Genomic DNA, 18,789 nt, shown 5'->3' with positions numbered 1-18,789 from the left:
GCAGCTTGTTTTACGATATCCTCAGTCTTCCAGCTCCTGGAGCAGTACACTCCTCCCTCCCTCCCTCTCTCTCTCTCTCTCTCTCTCTCTCAAGTCAAATTTTGCTTCAGTGACCTATGAATATAATACATAGGCTGTAATAGAAGTTAAGATAAACTAGTATACTATAATTTTTAAACTTGCATACATGTACATCGGATATGTCACTTATTTGTTCATTGAATATTATTTTATTATGTATTAATTCACTATTTTGAGGATTATTGCTTGCTCACATCTGCTGTTCTTTGTGGTCTCTTGGCAGACAGTAAAAAGTGGTGACATCAATTAATCGCTCAATAGTCAATAAAAGCAGAAAGAAAAGTTGATGTCAAACCCCTATTTGAGGTAAACTGGTTTCAGCCTTCCCCTGGAGTTCCGGATTCCCATGTGATCTGAACGCAGCATCACACACTGACACCGACACACACAGATGTTTTGCAAATGTTTCATATTTAGGGGTCCAGCCCTACCAATTGTTATTAATGTAAAACAGACGTCAGTGGTCTATGGATACTCACTATGATTGTTGCATTTTATAGTAGTTTTGTATGTTCACATACAGTAGTTTGATTATACGCTCACTTACAGGCACATTTATGTACCCCGTGTTTGCCTACATTATATCCTGCAGGTTCAGTGTTACCATCTGCGATGCTTATGTTATCCAACACAACCATTTTTAATCTCTTGTTAATCCTTATCATTTTCATTAGAATGCGACTGTAGAAGTCACAAAGGGGGGAATGGTGGGGTTTAATTAGTAACCTGTTATGATTAAATCTAGTCACCGCTCATGAAAACCTTAATATGTTATACAAAAATCGATGCAAGAACAACCCAACTTAATACCAACTTTTATGAAAAACTATCCCTTAAAAATACCTTTGAATTGTAGTACACTCTGTAAACCACCAGATGGAGCCAAGGAGGACACCGTCTCCTGAGGTCATGTAAGGGACAAACCCTGACTGAAGAGTCAGCAAAAAAACAGTCTTTTTGTTTTTTTGAATTGGCTGCTGGTAGAAAACTACAAATGAACGCCATCTTCAAAAGAAGGCGGGTTGTGATTGGCTAGCCGAGATGCGACATCAGAGAACAGCTAAGAAACGAGACTACGATTGGCTCAAAATACATTTCTGATTATTGTTGGACATAAAAAGAGGCGAGATATGTAAACGAGCCAACACCTCATCACGACTATAAAAGGTATGAGAACAAAGGGAGAAATCAGTTCGGGTCTTGCGAAACCAACTCCGAGTGTCGTTGCTGCGTCTGTACTTATCTGATACACAACAAACTTGTACTCATCAGCTTCTGTTTTGTTCCAGTGATTTTTTTTTCCCCAAGGTTGAAGGTTGCAGCAAGAACCTGAATCAACCAACCTGAATCTTTCTGACTACGATAAAATCAAACTTTTCGGCCCGAATCTATCAAGCGACAACAACATGATGGCATTGCAGTCGAGTGATTGGTCAACCACCAGGTCCTCACCAAGATAGTGGCACCTGTAGATGAGACTGACGTCAGACTTCTGTGGATGTCATGGGTCTTATGAACCCACAGACAATCTGAATAAGATATGTATTGGGGGCAGTTCCAACACGGCACAGTTCAAGTTTCATCCAGATTGGTTCAGTATTGGGGATGGAGTTTGTGATCAGCAATTGGCACCCCGCCAAGAGGGCGCCACACATAGCGCATGCGCAAGTGCACCACACATAGACATGCTACAATTAAGAAATTGTTGCGCACAGGCGCAAATTGACAGAGTACACAGATCACCCGAGTCAGTAATCCAAACTTTACCAAGATGCTGTCAAGCACAGTTATAGTTGCGATTGGACTTTAACTAAAGGAATGTAAGATACAAACTCTTAACCATACAAAGTTACAAAGTGACAGGTATTATTTTACCAGAAGACATATGGATTAAACATAGCGTAGTGTATTAAACGTCATAAATATATGCGCTTCTGGAGACAACTGACACTAAAGTAAGTTCTACAAAATAAAAACCCAATGACATAACTGTCAGAATTTATCAGTATTCCATAGATATCAATGTGATACAATGAATACAAACTTGCTGAATTCTAATTACTGGTAACAATAACCATAAGCAATTACATAATACAAGGAGCATGTATTTGTTGTGTATGTGTTTTCAACTACTTTCATTGGATATCCTCTACAATTGAAGTTAGTTAACTTACCTTAGTTTTTATATATATATATATATATATATATATATATATATATATATATATATATATATAGGCAATTTTCTGTTGATTTACAAGGTGCCATACCTTGCCGCAACAAGTGAACTTCTGCAGTCACAAAACACACCAGAACAGAGAGCCAAAGCACACTCATCCATTGAACGGATGGATTGGGTAATCCATGGTAGTTGGCACTTCATTAAAGTTCAATAGTGTATTGCTGCCTGCAGCCATATTTTTCTATTCAATTTTTTAAAGACAAAAGAAAATAATTATATATAGAAAATAATGCATCTCTAGTGTTTATGCATTTGTTTAAACTGTTATTTCTCATTTGGTGTTAAATGTACATGTTATATTTCACTCTTAAACACTGAACATACCGTACATACATACATACACATGTTCTGATTACGGATGTATTTTGTTTATATTGTTGCCTATATATTTTTTCCTGATATTTCTCCTTTTCTGGTATGTATTTTTTCTGATTTAGATATTTTATATTCCTACTTCTTTTTGCAAAGCCTTCAGAGTTTCACTGCGTCGTACTTGCAGGATAAATGCATGACACTGTGGTGTGGGGTTGGTGTGGTTAAAGCGGTCACTCCTGTCTTGAGTCTCTCAACGCCAAGTGGTGTTTTGAGGACCCCCCCGACACAGAGACCCAGGCAGACATGTTGCAAACACACCAGTTTATTGTAGAGAGTGACAAGATGTAACAAGTCGGAAGTGGATGGAACATTGTCATGACAGAGGCCCTCCCTGTGTGTGTGTGTGTGTGTGTGTTTGTGTGTGTGTGTGTGTGTGTGTGTGTGGGGATGGGGGTTTTACCCGTTGCTCGTTGATTACTCTCACGAGCAACAGACGAACAGCGAACCGAAGACAGGTGTGGCTGCTTAAACTACACCACCCCACCGCCACAGAGCCAAATAAAGAATCTTGAATGTTCACAAAATAACAGTGCAACTTTAGGAAACATACCAGTACGACACCAAGTATTGCTTTAAATGCAGTTTATCTCGGTGTCCTCCTGTCTCTTTGAAAAACAACACAAATTGCTGTCAAGCCATTACAAATCTTTATTTGTCAAAAATGAACACAGTGAAATATAATAGTATTTTTTTTTTGTAGTTCCTAATATAATTACTTTCAACCCACATTAAAAGTCAAATGCCTTCAGGATAGTTACTAGACAGTTAATTAAACGGTTAAATTCTCTAGTTTGCTCATGTACTGTAGCAGGGACAGGACAAACACAGCGTCAGAGTCTTTTCCATGTCCCTGTTCACACGGTTCGGCTCCATTTTCTCAGCACAAATGTACATTAACAAACTTTCATGAACTCGATCTAATACTCACATCTGTTTCCTGACTGATTCATCAAATGGAGGAAAAATGCTTAATGTCTGAAAGATATTTTGTCTTGACGAGTTTCAAAGTGTACAGCACGGCAATCTGCATTTATTAATTGTTAATTCAGTATATATATAATTAAGTACAGAAACTGAAAATAATAAAACTTGAGGAGTAGAGTGTCCTGCGACCGCCCACGACTTTGAAGGTTATTTACATCACCAACTTTTTGCAACACTGGCAACAAGTTTCATTTTAAGCTTCTGTTGCAGCTCACCACCAGACGTGGCAACCCAACAGGCTTCATACAGCCCTGACTGTAAATGAGCGGTTTGCTTGATTGGTGATGTCACAAAACTGGAAAAGAAACACCGTGAAGGGATGAACCGTGATGGACGGATAGAGGGATGGAGAGGTGAACCGTGATGGAGAGACCCCCCCCTTGCATAGTTATCAGGTATCTATCGTCTCCCCACGTCTCTTCAAAGAGTTTGCCCCAGGAGAGGAGCAGGAAGTGGTGTGGTGTCTCACAGGAAGTGACGCGGCAGCAGAATGAACCAGTCAGTGAATTTATCAGTTTATCGTCTGTTGGTCTGTCTGTGTGTCTGTGTGTCTGTGTGAGTGTTTTTGCCTCCAAACGTCCGTCCACGTGAAAATTAAAAAACAGGATGTAAGAGAAATGAGCAGAGACGTTTTTGTTTTCTCAGTTTTCACATGATGTCAAAACAATAAAGCTGAGAAACGCGGAGACTGGGCAACTGTAGCTCATTTCCATGGCAACATGTTCCGTTCTGAGTAAGGAGGTAAGCTTCGCTACGATGTTAGCATGATTCAAAGACATTGCAGCAGCTCGTTGTCCAGTCAGTATCTGCTCCGGGGTCACACCTGGGTGCTGATGGCGTGGCTGTTAGCATAGCTGTTAGCGTAGCCATCGTGGCGGGGCTCCCTCAGGGGTGCGGCGAGCGCTCGGTTCTCGTAGAGCGTGGCCACGCGCTCGCCGCCGTTGCGCACGTCATCGTGCACGTAGAAAGGCGAGTCGTACGGGGAGCAGCTGGGGCAGTAACCATGTAGACGGGCAGAGGGAGGGATGGAGGGATCGGACAAGACGGAGGGAGAGAGGGAGAGAGGCGTGAAGCCTCCCCCCTCCATGCTGCAGCCCGGCTGAGAGATAGAGAGAGAGAGAGAGCCAGAGTCGGAGGCATTCTGCTTACAGCAGTAGTACTGGAGAGGGAGGGAGGGAGGGAGGGGGAGACACAACAGAACACCAGTCAATACAATGTATGTGTATTTTATACATATATACATATACTGTACATACAGAGAATATACAAATACCTTTACTCTACTAAACTGCTCATTATTATTATTATAATTGACGGGGGGGGGGTCATGCGTGACACGGCACGGGTCGCACTCCTCGCGTGGCTTTGTTTTGCGTCTACTTAGCACAAGTGCTTTCAATGTATATTATTATATTATTAAAATGATGTAGTTATGTTTACAATGATATATTGAGGGGGACAACTCTCTGGGGTCGGGACCCCCCCTCCCCGTAATGATTATGTTATGATACTAATAGTCAGTTATGCAAGACTTGCGAATGATTCCTTCACAGTGAACAAATCTTTTAAAGACTCAGAAGTCTGGAGTCACTGCGTCAAAAGGGTAGGCGAGCAAGTTAAACTTGAATTGAACTCAAATTGAAAAGAATTACAGAGACTAAATCCAAGTCCAAAGCAAAAGAAAGGCCAAGACGTTTGGCACAATATATATTGAATGGAACAGATTTACACTTCGCATTCCACCAAAACTAATAGTTTTGACAGAATTACATGATTCTTGTGAAAATTCAATTTAAACTCAGAGCGGAATTTAGGAATTCCTGCCTCTTGTCGTTCATCGTTCAGGAAGTCCTCCCTCGTTCAACGTGCATTTCACCAACTAAACCAAACTGAATGACTCTTTTCACTGAGTGACTCGACAAGAACTGAATCTTAAAAAAGTCAAACCTTTCATCAGTGTGTAGTCGTCACTTTCAGAGTGAAACTTATTCTGATCAACACTGATGGATTCGTACAACCTTGTAATTATATATTTCTTTTATGTCCAATTTGAAATTATTTCAGTGTGTGTGTGTGTGTGTGTGTGTGTGTGTGTGTGTGTGTGTGTGTGTGTGTGTGTGTGTGAACCTGCAGCCTGCAGTAGCACAGCACAGCGATGATGCTCAGCAGGATCACTGTGGCTAGAATCCCTCCAGTGATGACAACAGTTCCAGCTGTCATCCGCCCTGCTCTCAGTCAACCCTGCACAGGAAGAGACCTCATCAGACGAAACAGGAAGTGACATCATCACCCACTAAATATAAACCATACTGTGTCATCACATCAAAGTATGGAGCAAGACATGCCAGGACTTCTACGCTCTGTGACATGCCAGGACTTCTACTCTGTGAGGTAAGTACTGGAGGGGAATTTAGGTAAGTTTCATATCAGAGGATTTAAAACATATATTTAATACAATTCAGACAATTAAAACTATTATATAATTATAGAACCCAGAGTCGCGATAATTGTGCCGCCCCTTGCGGCCGCCTGCGCGAGCACCTCGTGTCGATTGCTTACATTTTAGTATTTTTAGAGCTTATCGTGCGTAATCACTGGGTCCATATTAGTATGACCGTATGTATATGTATGTGACAAATAACCTCTTGAAGTTGAAAACTACACAAACAAAAAAATGAACCATGAAAACATTTTAATAAAAAATGGTACTTAAAATAAAGTGTGCTTAACACCTGCAAAGGAAGGAGAGACAGACAGACAGACAGAGAGACAGACAGACAGGACAGGACAGGTCTCACATCAGAAGAGTGTTGACGGAGTGGGAACCAATCAGGTGAAAGGTCAGAGGTCACGTTGAGACAAAGAGAACCATCTGAAACAGAGAGGGAGGAGGGAGGTAAGGAGGAAAGTAAAAGAATAAAAAGGATTAAAACTGATATATGAAGTGATGCTGTTGTGCACCTGGCGTTTGTGGGTGTTGTCGACTCAAAATCGACCGGCTGTTGTGGGTGCACTAAGCATTACAAACCTCTCTCCCTTTCCATATTTAATATACATTATATAGATATATAGTGCTGTTTGTACTTTTTAAAAATTCAAATCTTGCCATCTGTCCGTTAAAATAAAGAATTGTCCTTATTGGAGCAAACATAAAATTACGTTTTCCTTATTTTATCGATTGTTTAAGGGATGTTTTTTTAGCATAATCATCAATAATATGCAGTGGTCCAAGCATCCATGTCCATGGCTCAGTGCCATTGAGAGCGTATCTTCCCTCCTATTGGTTATCGCCCAGCGCTACTTATTTGCATCACATTGAAACCAGCTCAACTTTCCTTTCTGTGAGCTCGTCGCCAGTCGTCGTTTCGCCCCGTGCAGCTGGATGATGCCGAGCTCTGTTTGAAATTCAGCCAGTCTGTCTGTCTGTCTGTTTGTTTGCAGCGCCTCGCCCCGTGCAGCTGGATGATGCCGAGCTCTGTTTGAAATTCGGCCTCTCTGTCTGTCTGTTTGCGGCGCCCCAAACAGACAGACAGAGAGGCCGAACAGACTGTTTGACTGTACCATAAGGCCAATGAAGATGCACCGCCTTGTATCTTCCACAGGCTGGCGTAGCAGCATAGAACGTTCACACAGTTAATATAAAACACAGTTTGTGTGTGTGTGTGTCTGCTGATCAGATTCTGTACACACATTTCTGTTTGAACAGAGTTCTATATCACACTGTTCTACATCCCCAGAGGCTCCTTCACAGCTCATAAGTAGGGTTTCTAATCAGGTGTGTTTGTGTGCGTGTGCGTGTGTGTGTGTGTGTGTGTGTGTGTGTGTGTGTGTGTGTGTGTGTGTGTGTGTGTGTGTGTGCACGACCAGCAGCTAGCTACATTTTTCCTGCTCCAATGTTATGTAGGAGAGGAGAAGAAGAGGAGAGGAGGATAAGGAGAGGAAGAGGAGAGGAGGAGAAGCTGCTCCTCCTCAATCTAGCTGGTTCCAGTATCAAACTGGTGGTACTGGGCAGGTCCAGCTGTTGCTAGGCGACCGTGCTGGACCTGGTTGATCTGTAATGGCTTCAGATCAGATTAGATTCACTTTATTTAATCCCACTGGTGGAAGTACCTGAATTAGGGAAGGGAGGGGGGAGTGACATCATCACTGAGCTACACCCAGAAACCAACCAGAAAACCCTGGAGCGACTCTGCAGCTCATGTGCAGTCGCAGCCTAAATCGCAGCAGGACGCGGTGCTGGTAGCACAGTGCTGCCACGACGCTGCAGCATCTAACCGCAGCCTTCACTTCATGCTTCCACCAGAAAAACAAACATATTGACAGCGTTCAATCATTTCCCAAAAAAACATTAACTGTGGACACACACACACACACTTCCAGAAAACTGCACACATATGCACATAAAGACATCAATACAGCACATGCACATGTACACACACACACACACACACACACACACACAGTGTTTCGATGGAGTCTATGTGCAGAATGAACCTGATTACATTTCTCTTGCAGCATGCAACATACAACATGCTGCGAGCGGCTGCATGGTCACAGTAGAAATGTAATCAGGTTCACTCCGCACTGTCTGTGTGTGCATGTGCTGTATTGATGTCTTTATGTGCATATGTACTCAGTTTTCTGGAAAAATGTGTGTGTGTGTGTGTGTGTGTGTGTGTGTCCACAGTTAATGTTTTTTGGGGAAATGATTGAATACTGTCAGTGTGTTTGTTTTTCTGGTGGAAGCTTGAAACTACCCATCATGCATTGATGCTACTAAAACCATGAAAATCCAAAATTCGCTTTTCAACCACGTACAACTTGTTAAGCAGCGTGTGGTGGATCTGCAGCTTGCAACACAGCGAACACCGGACACTGTTGCAGACAGGGGGTTGGTCCATTTAATCAGAAACTAAGTTGTGGCAGACGGGGAGGCTTTACCGGGTCTGCCCAATCAGCTCCTTTAGCACTGATTGGTAGGACCCGGCTGGGAGAGTTTTCATACATGTTGGCCCTTTCTCAATCTGCGTTCTTGTCTGTACTTGTGTTCTTGTGGACTTGTGAAACGTCATTACATTACATTACATTTAACGTCATCAGTCGCAGCCCAAATACTGTTCCAATTCAAAGTACGCATCAAGCCAAGTCCAGTCCAAATGCCCGGATGTGGACTTGCTCCGCCCATTTAATCGAGGATGCATCGGTGGTGACTTGTGTGGACTTGGGACAGCCAAATATCCCAGAATGCATTTCGCATCAAGCGGTGGTAATGGTATTGGTCCCCGGGAGTCTGTGCTCCCGAGTCGAACTTGTCAAGTCTGAACTACCAAGTCCGCAAGTCCGGACTTCGCGTACTTGGTATTGAGAAACGGCCATTGTTCTGTCTTTCAGTGGAGGGTGTGTGGTGCATGACGCCGAAGCGCCTGTGGTCCAGAGCACGACCGCGAGAAACAGACTCCCTGAGTTTGATCATCATCCCTTTTATTTTGTTTTCCCAGCAAGCCTTTGTGTTATCATTATTAATAAAATCCTTGCCATGTCGACGCTCCACTGCCAGAACGACTCTGTCTCCCTCCCTAAACCCGTACATGTGGGTAGAGACTCCCACAAGTATGTTCTGTTGGTACTTTCTGTTAAATGTACTTACAGTATTAAAAGTTTAAGTACTTGTTCTATTCAGTGTCCTGATATAATATGAGTCTATGATGCTCATGCAGATCCTGATTATAATTTACAATGAAACAGTCCAGGTGGAGTCATTTTCAGGCATAGATATCAATCCTTCCTAAAAAACAAATTTGTTCCTGGTTCCAGCGAGTATTTCTCTCCAACACTCGAAGGGTTAAGACAGTAAACGTACAGAAGCTGGGATCGACGCAGGCCGTAAAGTGTGCACGCTGTAAATCTGCAGCTTCTGTGTGTGTGTGTGTGTGTGTGTGTGTGTGTCTGTGTGTTCACGGTAGATTTATCCTACTGTGCATTAAGCTGCAGCTGTTTCCCTTGTGCTGCAAAACTTGCAGCCTGTTGTGATGTCCGTGCAGTGCACATCGAGTTCCAGTTTCTGTATGATATTATTTCTATTATTAATATTATAATTGTTATATAAACACAGGCTGGACCCCTCATAATTTTTTAGGAGCGATCAGCAATCTGTTCCACAGCAGCTAGAAACGGAGTAAATTAAGTACTCTATAATAATCTAGAGTTTTTATTTGCTTTGTTTGGAGAAAATACCACTCTCAGCAGAGCTGCCAAACCGTGCGTAACCACACTTCCCCCTACTAAATTTGGGAATAAGAATTTTGAATAAACTTGAATATTAAAAATACAATGCACACAATTTTGAATGCGATAATAGAGGAATATCTGCGGCCTTGATATATTTATATATTATTCATTTATCTTTTTAGTTTACATATATTTTATTTTATTTATTTAGTGTTTAAGGTAAAGCCTTGAGAATACACTTCTACACACTACTACACTTTGTAAATTGAGCATTATTATAATTATTATTATTCGACATATAGGTGATAATTATCGACATTGATCAATATAAAGAAACATATCGTGATCACATTTTTTGCCATATTATCAAGCCCTACAGGTATTTCATGGAAACTAAACATATTGAAAATGTAATTCAAATGTAATTCATGAAAAAGCCACCACAAAAATCCCATAAGTTCGACTTCTATTGTAAACCTCCATAAATATGTAAACCTGCGTATGTAGGCCTGCCTTACTGTCCTGTTTGTAGCATACTGTACTGCAAGTTACTGTATCACTGTCCTGGGTAACTGCATACTGCGCTGTATTGCTGTTCTGTTCGGTGTTACTGTATTGCTGTGCCGTACCGTCGTATACTGTACTGTATATCTCCATACACACTTTATTTACATACGCTTTACTGCACATATCTGAATATACAAATAGCCTATCCCATATACATAACTCTATTCCCTTTACTTCGATTTTGTACCCCCTCTCTCTATTACCTTTTTGAGTCTTATTTTATTTTATTTATATTGTCCTTTTCACTAACTGCATTACGTTTTAGGAATCAGTTTCAGTTAGCTAGCTAGGTAGGAATTAGATTAGCAATTATGTTCGGTTTAGAAACTATTGTGCATAGTCTCTGGGTGGGTTGCAGAGACATATCACTGCATATATGTATGAACGCGTGTATATGTATGTTACAAATAAACCTCTTGAATCCTGAAATATGTCATCATTGACGCACACGATATCCAACATCACGTACCATCCCGTACACTCCACATGTACCTACACACAACCAGGGAAGTTATATCAATAACAAGGTTTGGTTTAAAGTAAAAAATAAACAGTTGTTTTTAAGGAACCTCATGTAAGTAATTTAAGCATTGCACTGCTGCCTCACAGCAAGAAGGTCCTGGGTTCGATTCCCGCCTGGGGCGCTGTTGGCACCGTGCTCCGGCGGGTTATCTCCCAAATAGGAGCCTTTCTGTGTGTTACTAGTTTGCATGTTCTCCCCGTGCTCACATGGGGTTTCCTCCACCTCACGCCAGTAAGGACCCCCACCAAAAACATGGACGCTCATCACCTGGTCCCCGGGCGCATCCACGAATGCTGCCCACTGCTCCTGGCTGTGCCCCCGGAGGAAGGACAAGCCAGGATGGGTTAAACGCAGAGGCCTCATTTCACCGGCCGCCATCCAAAGCATGTGTGGTGTGCTGTGTGACGATTAAAGATTGTTCTTCTGTTCTATAAACAGTTGCATTACATTCTTCTTTCGGCTGCTTAGGGGTCGCCACAGTGGATCATCTGCCTCCAATACCTTCTGTTCTGTGCATTTTCCTCCCTTACACCAACCGCCTGCATGTCCTCCCTCACCACATCCATAAACCTTCTCTTTGGCCTTCCTTGTTTCCTCTTGCCTGGCAGCTCCATCCTCAGCATCCTTCTCCCAATGTAGCTCATCTCTCCTACACACGTGTCCAAACCATCTCAATCTTGCCTCTCTCACTTTTCCACCAAACTGTCCAACCTGAGCTGTCCCTCTAATGTAGTCATTCTTAATCCTGTCCATCCTTGTCACTCCCAATGAAAATCTCAACATCCTCAACTCTGCCACCTCCAGTTCAGCCACCTGCCTTTTTGTCTGTGCCACTGCCTCTAAACATAGATGATCTCACTACCGTCCTGTAGACCTTCCCCTTCACTCTTGCTGGAACCCTTCTGTCACAGATGACTCCGGACACTCTTCTCCACCCACTCCACCCTGGCGGTGCTCTCTTCTTCACCTCTCTCCCACACTCTCCGCTGCTTTGCATGGTCGACCCCAAGTACTTGAACTCATCCTCCTTCTCCACCTCCACTCCTTGTATTCTCAGCTTTTCGCCACCCTCCCTCCCATTCAGGCACATGTATTCTGTCTTACTCCTGCTGACTTTCATTCCTCTTCTCTCTAATGCATGCCTCCACTTCTCCAGGCTCTCCTCAACCTGCTCCCTACTCTCGCTACAGATCACAATGTTATCCGCGACCATCATAGTCCACGGAGACTGCTGCCTGATTTAATCTATTAACCTGTCCATCACCATTGCAAACAAGAAAGGGCTCAGAGCTGATCCTCGATGCAATCCCACCTCCACTTTGAATGTCTTCGTCACGCCTACTGCACACCTTACTACTGTCTGACTGCCCTCATACATATCCTGTACCACTCTTATGTACTTCTCTACCACCCTTGACTTCCTCACACAATACCACACTTCCTCTCTCGGCACCCTATCATATGCTTTCTCTAAATCCACAAAGAGGCAGTGCAACTCCCTCTGGCCTTCCCTGTACTTTTCCATCAGCATTCTTAAAGCAAACATTGCATCTGTAGTACTCTTTGCTAGCATGAAACCATACTGCTGCTCGCTGATCCCCACCTCTTCTCTTAACTTGTTGATCAGCTGTGGCTGATCAACTTTATTCCCCTGTAGTTACTACAGCTCTGTACGTCTCCCTTATTCTTGAAGATGGGTTGTCTGCATTACATTATAGAAAAGTAATCTATTAAACTGAATTTTCCAATTGTAGATTATTAACAGAAAAAATACAATAAAGTACGAATGAAAACGAACATTTACTTATTATATTTATAAAATGAAATGTATTTATTATTATTGTTATGTAAAATTATTACAAAGCCTGTTTTGTTATTATTCCAGATGCCAAAAAATAGCCGATGTCGGCGTTGGCTTATTTGAGAATACATAACAAGTGGTATAAGGATGTAGAATTGAACAATAAATGGAATAATCCTCTTTCCAAAATTAAAGAAGATCCAAAAACCACAAATAACAATAATGAATCTATGTGCATTAATAATATTGAAAATGCAGATTTAAGTTCAGAACATGAAAATATTGACGAAACATTAACTGATAAACAACAATATGGAATGTTTATGGACACATATTTCCAGCCACTTGATATTGTAGAGGAAGTATTAGAACAGCACTTTGATGACATTTTGTCCAGAGCACCAGCAGAAGGAACAACCCTCTACCTTTATTGGGAGATGAAACCAATGAAGCAAAATGTTTCCCAGTTCTTTTCCTAAACAACAATGAGAACGTTTCATTCGTGTTGTCCAAACTTTACAACCTCACCGAAAAATGTAGGCATATTGGCGTTACATTGAGAACACTTTTTAACATCTTGAACCAAGGCTACAAGGCTATAAATGGTAAGTCTCTGAGTGGTCGAACAAATCGAAAAATTGTTACTCGTCCTACACAGTTGCACTTGTTGCACAAAATCCGTAGAACTGGAAAACATGTCTAACACAACAAAACTGGACCCTGTGTATTGCTGCCTGTAGCTATATTTACTATTATTGTTGTTATTATTATGAGGCCATTATATTAAGGATAATATACTGTTATTTATACTACACGGCAGTACTCATATTTATTACACCAGCTTATTTGCTAGTGCTATCACTGCATATTAGTACCAAACACTGTTGCTTGCGTAGCGCAGCGCCACCTGCAGCTCATATTGGGCTACTAGTAAGCATAGTGATACTTATCATATCTTATCTTTTAATCCTATTCAAATCAGCATTGTTTGAGGCTGTAATAACTTTATTGATTATTGATTTTGATGGGTTTTTTTTTTACTTATTTAAAATATTTCTAGTGAAGTAAATATTCCTTAATTTACCGACCATGTCCCATGATAATGTGGGGAAAAAATGACAGTGGAATATTAACTTTGCAGAGGATGAACTGACGGAATCATAGAAACAGACGAGTGGAGTTCTACCACAGAGATGTGCTCTCTCGCTCTCTCTCTCTCTCTCTCTCTCTCTCTCTCTCTCTCTCTCTCTCTCGCTCTCTCTCATAAAGTGCTGCTCAATGTGTTTTTTAGGTATATCCCGCTGAACAATTTGACACCTTTAAACCGAGGACAAGGGCCACAGGAGACTTTAGGATGATACCCACTAATTATCAAAATACAAAAGAGAGCATTTAAATGTTGTGTTATAATTGTTAATAATTACAATTATGAGAGAGGGGGGGGGGGGTAGCATGTATCTTTGTTGAGTCATCACAGATAGAGATTGGTATCAGATATCGAGAAGTCTGCTGGTCTGCTGTGTTCCAGAACCTGATCCACTAGATCCACTGTGATCCACTGTGACCCACTGTGATCCACTAGATCCATTGTGACCCACTGTCAACCACGCAATACACTAGGATCCACTGTGGCCCACTGAGATCTACTAGATCCACTGTGATCCACTGTGACCTGCTGTGATCCACTGTGACCCACTAGATCCACTGTGATCCACTGGATGCAGTGTGACCCACTAGGATCTACTAGATCCAATGTGATCCACTATAACCACTTGATCCAATGTGTTCCACTGTGACCCACTAGATCCATGTGACCATGTATTTACCCAGTATCCACCCAGTATCCACCCAGTATCCACTCAATATCCACCTAGTACCCACTCAGTATCCACCAAGTATTCACCCAGTATCCACTTAGTATCCACCTAGTATCCACCCAGTATCCACCCAGTATCCACCTCGGATACATAAGAAGCACTTATCAAGTTCTCAAACCATTTGTGTTGCCAGGAAATCATGTCGATTTGGGTTTTGGCCGCAAATGTATTTGTTCACTAAAACTAAGCAATAAACATAAAATATGAAGTGATTATGTTTTGCCTTCGCTCATGTTCATCATTTTATTGTGCTGCATTCAAACCTTTTAAACATCTGATGTGATCAATGTAGAAAGTGTGAGATAAAACAGAGAAAGGCATCCAGTCCATGACCCCCGTGACCCTCTGCCATCACCCTCCAGAGGGTCAGGAGCCACCTTCACCTCTGGGTGAACATTAGAACGTTAGAGGCTGTTTGTTCGGCTGAACGCAGAGCGCACATCAGGGAACCCCAAAGCAAACAGGTGCTTCAGTCCGAAAGGTTCTAAGCAGTGTGAAGGTGGAGTTTCATTCCACTGCTCTTATCGTTTAATCTTATGCGTTTAGTAAATTTGACAAATTTGGACAAGAAAGGCCCGAACTGGGGTGAACATTGGGGCGAATCATCAAAACATCTGAGCAAATCTGGAACCACGCGTGGCTCTCCAGCCACAGGAAAGCACTAAACACTCGCTGCCTTTTGATAATTCAGCGACCTCGTCCAAACTAAGTTTTATAAGCTTTATATGAAAACTGTTTGTTATTAATAGCGACTTCACAGAAAAAGTGAAGCAGGAAGAAACCCAAAACTAATCTTTTACTGATCCATTGCTTTGTTGTTGTTTTTTTTCTTGATCACTTGAGCTGCTTCAGCAAATTCACTGCGGCCGCCTTTCACTTCTTGAGCGTGTGGCGGACCCCGCCACCAACGCTGGAAACAGCATATAGAGGAGCACATGCAGAACACAAATACTTTTTCTTATGAAGTGCCAGTTAATACAAACATGGGATGAATATCAAAGGTAGGATTTTTTCTAGCAAAACAATCTTCTGGACTTCCACTTTAACATGACTCCATAAGCAGTTAATGTGATCTTTATCTACAGTATATTGTCATGGTAACGTCTCCCCATTGTTCCTGCGGTTCCTCTGCTCTGAGTATCACGTTAGCCTGTGCGCTAACTGCGTTTCCTCCGCTACTGTGCTGCGGGCGCTCCCACGGGAAATCACAGCACTTCCTGTCGGACATGGGGCGGAGCTAAGTGGGTGGGGGGGCAAATGAACAGGACAGGAAAAGGGCGACGCCACAGTGATTTAGTCAAACCATCTTTACCCAAGTCCCTCTGCCAGAACTGGGTCAGTATGCAACACCCCCCACCTCACCCCCACCACACACACACACACACACACACACACACACACACACACACACACACACACACACGTCCTAACAGATCTGTGCCCGGGTGTGTCTGAGGTGCTGGTGACCCTGGCTGGAATAGAAGGACTAGTGCCTTACTCAACACACGCACGCACGCAGGCACGCACGCACACACACACACACACGCATCGTTCGTCTGGTTTCCTTTGACACCAACAGCAGATTTTCACATTTCCCTATGTTTATGATCATATTCATATTCATATGTATGTTTATACCAAGTCAATCCTTCCTGCTCCCCATCCCCTTGTTGTAATTTCTCTTTGTCTGGTGCACAGAGCACATTTAGCATATATTGTATATACGGTATTTCTTGTTTTTTAAGACTGTTTTTCTATGTGACTGTCTGTCTGCACTGCAATGCACCAACTAATACCATGAAAAACTGGAAATAGGTTGCAAAATAAACACATTCTGGTGATTTATCAGTTTCCTCTCAGTTCAACAGAATGCGGAGCACATCAGGAGTTCAAACTTTTTCTTGCCAGACTAGACTCAGGCCGAAGAGCCCTGAAGATGAATACATAAAATAAAATGAAAATTAGATATAAATTACCTTCCTAGAATATGTGCAGAGTGCAGAATAAGGCCACACAAATATAACATTTATCTAAAATCTTGCTGACAGAAAGCGCACATGTGTTGTGACGAACAAAAATATGATTCAGCGTCATTAATCCGAGGAAACACACACCGACGCAAACAAACAAACAAAAAACAACATCAAAAATTATAATTTTGCTGAGGACCCCCTGCAGCTCAACGCGGTTCCTAGCGGGCCGCAGACCCCCGCTTGGGAACCCCCTGTGCATCCCGCTCCAGTGTCACACCGAGAAAGAGCTTTTTTAAACCCCTTAAACCTTTAACCCGTTAACCGCGCACCGAATTCTACCTGCGGCTCCATCCGGGCTCCGGGCTCCGGGCTCCGGGCTCCGACACCGGAGCAGCGGGGGACGCGATGTCCGGGCCCGGGATGAGGAGGCTGCAGCCTGGGCACGACGAGAGGAGAAAGAACGACGTGAGGATCCCGCAGAGAGACCGACAGACAGACAGACAGGTCCTGGGACAGACAGACAAACAAACGGACAGACAGACAGCTTCTCAGACGGAGAGACAGGTTCTCTTAACATCTGGAAGTTCCGCGTTTCCACTGATGACCATTAGCTCCGCCCAGCGGGGACACGCCCACCCACAAACAAACGGCTCCTGTTTCTGTCCGTCTGCCTTAGAACCTGTCTGTCTTCTCTGTCTGTGAACCTGTCTGTCTGTCTGTCTCTCGCTGTGCCTGCCAGTCTGTCCCATCTTGTGATAAAACTCCAGGTCCAAACTGCTGCTTTGATTTTCAGTGACACGGTGATGAAGTAAAAAAACAACTGAAGTGATCAATAATAATGATCAGTTTATTCAAGCAGCCTTGTATAGATCAAGATCCATAATATAAGAAACCTGAAAACACCTTACAAATAGAAATATAATACATAATAATATAATATAGAGAAATATAACACACAATATATATAAATAAATACTACACAATAATACTATATATATATATATATATATATATAAAGATAACACATAACGATATAATATATAGACACACAATACATGATAATATAATATATATAGAAATATGACACATAATATTATTCATATATATATATGAAATAATATAACATAGAAATATAATACTGTTTACGCACACATTAGTTTAAAGGTAAAGTAAAAATATCAGTAATTAAAACCTTCAAAGCATACAGAGGCCACTGTCAGACACTTTGGTTCATACCAGTGATACTGTGCTGAAAATACAAGTACTTCTGTGCTGTACATAAGTACTTTTTTCAAGTATCTGTAATTACTTAAGTACAATATATTCAGTTTCAGATTTTTTGACTTTTACTCTTCAAAACAAATATCTTATACTTTTTACTCCACTGTTGTTACTTGTTACAAGTACTTATATACAGTACGTTTACTTCAATCAAAATGTCAACGTGTTACTTTCACTTTTACTAGAGTAGCTTGTCAGGGTGTTAGGGTGTTTGTACTTTTACTTCAGTAAAAGCTCTAAATTACTTCTTCCACCATTGGTGAAAACCAGTGATCCCAATCCCAAGACATTCTTCTGGAATGATGCAAGAACCAATCAGATGCTGCTATGGTGTGATGTCATCACATCTGAGCTGTGATGTCATAAAGTCATCATCAGTCGCTCTGTGCACTTCCTGGTGGCACCCATCGTCCTTTCACGTGAAAAGTTTGGAACAACTCTAAACTGGTTGTACTGGGCGGCTCCCAGCGTCACCAGTAGCATCTTAACAGAGAATCCATTGAAGGACCCTGAAGGTTGTATTGATCGCGTGGAACCAGATCTCGGTGCAGAGGCTGAGTCTGCAGCGACCTTCCATGTGCTGGAGGGGTAGAACAACTGAAGAGAGGAAGTACTGGAGTTAAAGTACACAAACAACTCAGAGTATCAGTTACTTTTTATCCATTATCATTAGAAGCGTTCATTTGAAAGAAGATGTATTTTTACTTCTCTCAACAACAAACAACAATGTGGATTCCTCTAATAATGAAATGTATGAATGGATCCATCAATAGGGGCAACTCGTGTTTTTAAGCCAGTATGGAAAATAGTTGGGTCCAGTCGACATATAAAGACCTATAAAGTGAAAGAATGTTGGA

The 18,789-nt window shown here is 42.0% G+C and overlaps 1 protein-coding gene across 2 annotated transcripts; it reads right to left on the bottom strand.

Moving 5' to 3' along the window:
* Positions 1-3,331: 3,331 nt before the first annotated feature.
* fam163ab (family with sequence similarity 163 member Ab) lies at positions 3,332-17,236 on the bottom strand. Of its 2 annotated transcripts, none has more exons than XM_080009548.1 (3): positions 16,991-17,236; positions 5,810-5,923; positions 3,332-4,841 (listed from the first exon to the last, which is right to left on the bottom strand). In XM_080009548.1, the coding sequence occupies exons 2-3, from the start codon at positions 5,900-5,902 to the stop codon at positions 4,500-4,502; spliced, it is 435 nt and encodes a 144-aa protein (XP_079865674.1). In that variant the 5' UTR covers positions 5,903-5,923; positions 16,991-17,236; the 3' UTR covers positions 3,332-4,499. The 2 variants fall into 2 exon arrangements, with proteins under 2 accessions (XP_079865674.1, XP_079865675.1); XM_080009549.1 differs by lacking the exon at positions 16,991-17,236 and adding an exon at positions 6,481-6,490.
* Positions 17,237-18,789: the final 1,553 nt, after the last annotated feature.

Source organism: Zeus faber (assembly GCF_960531495.2).
Source record: "Zeus faber genome assembly, chromosome: 1".
Lineage (NCBI taxonomy): Eukaryota > Metazoa > Chordata > Actinopteri > Zeiformes > Zeidae > Zeus > Zeus faber.
Note: the sequence above shows the minus strand (reverse complement) of the source record. Positions and strands in the feature narration are given on the sequence as shown.